The sequence below is a fragment of the Eurypyga helias genome, unplaced genomic scaffold (assembly GCF_000690775.1).
Source record: "Eurypyga helias isolate BGI_N326 unplaced genomic scaffold, ASM69077v1 scaffold24724, whole genome shotgun sequence".
NCBI classification, from domain to species: domain Eukaryota; kingdom Metazoa; phylum Chordata; class Aves; order Eurypygiformes; family Eurypygidae; genus Eurypyga; species Eurypyga helias.
In genome coordinates, this window is record NW_010247178.1 from 1914 (window position 1) to 2935 (window position 1022).

Sequence of the window (1022 nt, forward strand, 5' to 3'; positions counted from 1 at the left end):
TGCCTGGGCACTGCACCGGCCACCGGACTGGGACCGGGCACCGGTGACATTCCCATCGGCAGCATCCCTTCCCGAGCAGCCCTCGCGCAGGGGGCCAGCCCCGTGGGGTGTGGGTGACCGTCCCACCCCAGGCACGGAGGACAAATCCCCGCTGGCCACGTGGGACAAACCCTGCAGCCTGAGCCAGGGCCCAGCGAGGAACTGGGTGGTGCAGCCTCACCACCTGTCCCATCCTGGAGCCAGGAAGGTTCTGGGGGTCTGGTGGCCCCCCAGCCAGGATGTGAAGCACCCCCCTCACCCCACATACTCTTGTCAAAGATGGGCTCCGAGAGCACAGGGCTGAGGTGCCGTGTCTGCCCGGAGCTGTCCTTGTAGGAAGCCTGGAAGCAGATCCTCACCACGTTCATGTCAACCTCCTGATGATTCTTGAGGGAACCGGCTAGGGGAGAGGAGGGGGGACGGTCAGTGGCCCCACAGGGTGGGGTTGGGGACATCCCCATGGGATCTGGATGCCCCACCGCAATACAGTCTCAGCCCCGCAGGAACGGCTCTGCTTAAGCCCCCCCACCTTTGAAGGGGTCAATGCCCAGCTGCAGCTTCTTCTCTATCGCCACCTCGATCTCCTTCTTCTTCACACACTGGATGCCCAGGTTGCTAAAGCTGCCGGAGAGCAGAGATGTGCTGGGGAGACGGTTCCCTCTGCTCCAAAAGCCCAGGGGACCCAGGTGTCCTGCCCCTCCCAGGGACCCCCCCTCGTCCTCCCGGTGCCAGCTCTGGCACAAGCCAATGCCAGCGTCCCGGTGCAGGGTTTCTGTCCTGGCCCGGCGCAGCTCCCTGCTGGCAGCAGGACTCATCCTGGCGCCATGTACCTGTGCTTGGGGTTGGTCTGGGGCTTGAGGACAACCTCACAGAGCCCGTTGCTGCAGTCCTTGCCCACCAGCCCGTGGGGGTGGACACGGTAGGGCCAGTCCTTCCACACCAGGCACGCTGTCACCTTCACCTCGGGGATGGTGTGGCAGTTC

General features: G+C 64.8%; 1 protein-coding gene across 1 annotated transcript in view; it reads right to left on the minus strand.

Moving 5' to 3' along the window:
- Positions 1-1018, minus strand: part of LOC104508902 (transcription factor RelB homolog) — a gene marked incomplete at both ends in the record, with an annotated part of 2904 nt that extends 1886 nt beyond the window's left edge. The window contains 3 exons of the mRNA XM_010150667.1: positions 288-439; positions 569-660; positions 870-1018. Coding sequence (XP_010148969.1) covers positions 288-439; positions 569-660; positions 870-1018 — 393 coding nt within the window. The remainder of the gene's footprint in view (positions 1-287; positions 440-568; positions 661-869) is intronic.
- Positions 1019-1022: the final 4 nt, after the last annotated feature.